Raw genomic sequence first — 3,715 nt, forward strand, 5'->3', positions numbered from 1 at the left:
ACAGTCCAGTCACTATCCACCTTCCTGTATTCCCTCCCACAGTTCCACATCCCATTCTTCCTTCCCCCTGTCTCCAAGAAGATGTACCCACCTTCCCTCCTGCCAGGCCTCTCCACTCCCTGGGGCCTCAGAGGCCTCGGACCAGCTAGTATATGCTGTCTGGTTGGTGACTCAGTGTCTGAAAGATCTCAGGAGTCTGGGGTAGTTGAGTCTTCCTATGTGGTCACCCTCCTCCTCAACTTCTTCCACCCTTTCCCTAATTCAGACACAGGCGTCTCGAGCTTCTGTCCATTGGTTGGGTGTGAGTATCTGAATCTGACTCTTTCAGCTGCTTGTTGGGCCTCTCAGAGGACAGCTAGGCTAGGCTCCTGTCTGTAAGCACACCATAGCATCAGTAATAGTGTCAGGCCTTGGAGTCTCCCCTTGAGATGCATCCCAAGTTATTTGACTGTGCATTAATTCATTTCATGAGGAGTAAACCAAGGAATATTGGGCATTTCAAACTCAAGAGTACATTAGCTTATGACATACATTTGGTCAAATAATCAAATAAACCACTGAGACCTTTTAAAAATCATTGAAAATAGTAAATCTAAACTATACACTAGGCCCATGCACTCAGCCTGATCTAGTAGTTTCTCTAGCATAACTGGAAAAAAATGTTAGGCTTAAGTATAATTGTCACACTAAGAACGCATGTCTCATTTATTTTCGTATACATTCACTAGACTCGTAAAAAATATACAGAATGTCCTGGTTTATACTTTTGGGCTTCTCATTCTTTTTTTTTTCTGGAAAAAAAACCAATACATTTATTCAAAAACAGTTATTTCAGTTAAGTTAAAATCCTATCATCAGGACAGCCACAACTCCAGTCACTCTGGTGCGAAGAGTAGATATTGTCAATAGCCACATCTGGATGCTGAACAAGCCATTAACTCCATAAAACTAAAACGAAAACGGTTGCTCAGAGTGAACAGTATTTCGAAGCACTTCACAGTCACAATAGCAAAAAGCCTGCAGCTTTCCCCTTTGGAAGGTCACATTTTTTACTAGGTTTCCTTCCCTTACAAAGGCCAGCTGGCACAGCTGGGGGAGGGTCAGAAGGAGGAAATCAACTCTGTCTATCCAGAGAACTGCAGCTGTTCCCCGCAGAGCCGGCCCCTAGAGCTCATTATACACGGTTGTGTGAGACTGTGTCCCTGGAGTGCCCATTATGAGAAGCCTCCCCAGCCCCCTATCCGGGCCCCTAGCATCAGCAGCGTCACCCCACTTGAGTAGAGCAGCAGAAACAAGGGGGAAAAGGTGGAATGCAGTCACTGTCTCCAGGCAGTTTGTCTGGAAGCTGGAAGGAGTGGAAGGGGAGGGGGCCTCGGGCCAGAAGCACAGACACTCAATACCAGCCACCCCACCCCCTCCCAGAGATGGCAGGAGAGCCCTTAAAGGACTCCAGCATTTGCAAAACAGTGTGCTCATCCCTCAGCAAGGCAATTCGGTTAGTGTCTGTGCTGAAGTCCCACTACACGGAACACACCCAGGAAACTGACCTTGAACCCAAAGAGGAATGGGTGTCCTTTAAAAACACACTTTACAAAGGCAGGAGGGTTCACTCGGTGCTTCGCCATGCCCTTCCATCACCCAGCACTGCTCACTGCTGCCTCCCGCCCTACACTCATGGGATACAGCTTTCTTTCAACACTCTGCTAACAGCAACCCTTTGAAAAAAGAGGGGACAGACAAATAACGGTTACTTCTATTCAGCCCCAAGAGGGTCCTCTCGTGGTACCTCATGTTTTACATTGAAACCAGCACCGCAAAAGATGAGATGGTCTTTTAACTGTCATAAAATGTTCAAGTGTGGCATTTCGGGGCGCTCCCCGAAATTATGTCCATTCCTGTTTCCTCCTCCCCCAAAGTGGATCAGGAACCAGTCCTGGAAAGTACAGCAAGTAACGGGGATCATTGTCCTTCGTTCCATAGCTGGCTGAGTCGATTCTGAGAGCATGAACCGTGGCCACGTGGTGCCTGCTTGGCCCGGAGAGTCTGCGCGGAATTGTAGCGACCAGGTTGGATTATGCCAAAAAAAAAAAAAAAAAAAAAAAAAAAAGAAGTCCTGCTGACAGCCTGCGGTGCGCTCTACCTATATAATGTTTTAAAACAAACCTAACTCGTGGGTTTCAAACAGTTTGGGTCTCTCAACTCATGGAAATATTTGCGATATTTCGGCTGTCTTCCTTAGCTTATTTTCCTCTACGAGCCCCAGCTGGGTGAAGTCCTGGGTGAATCCCTTGGTCCCCTGCTACAGGTTGGTGCTGTGGCCACCGGGGTTATTAGCTGCCAGGGACAAGAAGGTCGTCCCTAGTTCTGAGCTGTGCCCTCCATCACAATCGCCAGGGTCGCTGCAGGCTGCACGGGGGCTCCCGGGCAAAGGCGGCTCATGCACCGGGGCTGACAAAGGCCCGAGGAACGAGTGAGCGGGAAGCTTTGCCTGTAGCTGTAGCCCTCGCGAATGAAGTCTCCGCACCGCCTCCTTGATGAGGTTTCCCGAAAGAAGGAGCTGCTGCAGGAGTCGGGGCGGGTCGCCGTCACTCGTGCGGGTCTCCGACTGAGATCCGCGTCGCTGTTGCTGGCGGCGGGACGCGGCTGCGTTCCGGAGCCAACCCCGCCGGCACCGGCCGGACAGTGGCTGCGGGATGCTTACTTTGCCCATCCCCGGGGATACCTCAAGGCCGAGCTGCTGGGGCAGCGCGCTGGCGCCCGGGGCGATCTCCGCCACACAGTAGGGCGCCGCCCGGCCCCGCAGGCGCCCGCGCTCCCCCAGCACGCAGCGCACAGCCCCCGGGGGCGCAGGGTCCCCGGCCTCCGCTGATGCTGCTCTCCGTAGCAGCCGCCTCGCTGGGGCCCCGGCCTTGTCCGCCGGCAGCGCGGCCAGGACCCGCGGGGGCGCGGGCGGGGGGCCCGGGGCAGCACATGGCGAGGCCGGGCCATCGTGCCTGGCGTCCAGCTGCAGCGTCTCGCCGATCTGGGCGATGAGCCGGTCCACGTCGGCAGAGCCCCCCAGAGTCACGGACTGCTGCAGCAGGAGGAAGCTGTTGTCGTCCTCCTCCCCCTCCGCCTCGTCGCCGGCTTCCTCTTCCCTCCGGCACGGCATGGCTCCCCCCGCCCGGGTCCCCGTGGCTGTGCGGGCGTCACTGGCGGCTCGGTTGACCGCGGGCTCGGCGGGACGCGTCTGGGAAGGGAGCGGGGCGGAGGCCCAGGCTGGGTGGAGGCCAAGTCTGGGACGCGGAAGCTGGGACCTCCGGGCAGGGACAGCGCGCGCCTTAGAGCCGCGGGAGCCGGAACCTGGGCTTCTCATTCTTGATTAAGAGAAGTGAACTTTTTTTTTTTTTTTTTGAAAAGTTCTTACAGCTGCTGTTCTAATCATTGCCACCAGAGGGACTCATATATGCTGAAATTCCTCTAGCAGAATTCAAAGAAACTGTTGTTCAACTTACGGGCCACCAGAAGGCAGACGATGCTCGGTTTAGTATACAAACAATTACAAACAGAATGAGATGCCTTAAGTTTGTACCTAAAACTACAGTGATTTAAAATGTTGTAAAAACTTTTCTGTTTTGTTTCATAGAAGAAAGTAACGATTCCATAAAAACACTAGATGAATAGACATGTTCCAACCCAGCTTTATCTGCTATAGTGAGCAAGAAAATTAGAATGG

The 3,715-nt window shown here is 52.9% G+C and overlaps 1 protein-coding gene across 1 annotated transcript; it reads right to left on the minus strand.

Annotated features, from left to right (window-relative positions):
- Positions 1-674: 674 nt before the first annotated feature.
- Peg12 (paternally expressed 12) lies at positions 675-3,314 on the minus strand. Its single transcript, NM_013788.2, has one exon. It carries the CDS (start codon positions 3,149-3,151, stop codon positions 2,300-2,302), a length of 852 nt encoding a protein of 283 aa, NP_038816.1. The 5' UTR covers positions 3,152-3,314; the 3' UTR covers positions 675-2,299.
- Positions 3,315-3,715: the final 401 nt, after the last annotated feature.

The sequence above is a fragment of the Mus musculus genome, chromosome 7, assembly GCF_000001635.26.
Source record: "Mus musculus strain C57BL/6J chromosome 7, GRCm38.p6 C57BL/6J".
NCBI lineage: Eukaryota > Metazoa > Chordata > Mammalia > Rodentia > Muridae > Mus > Mus musculus.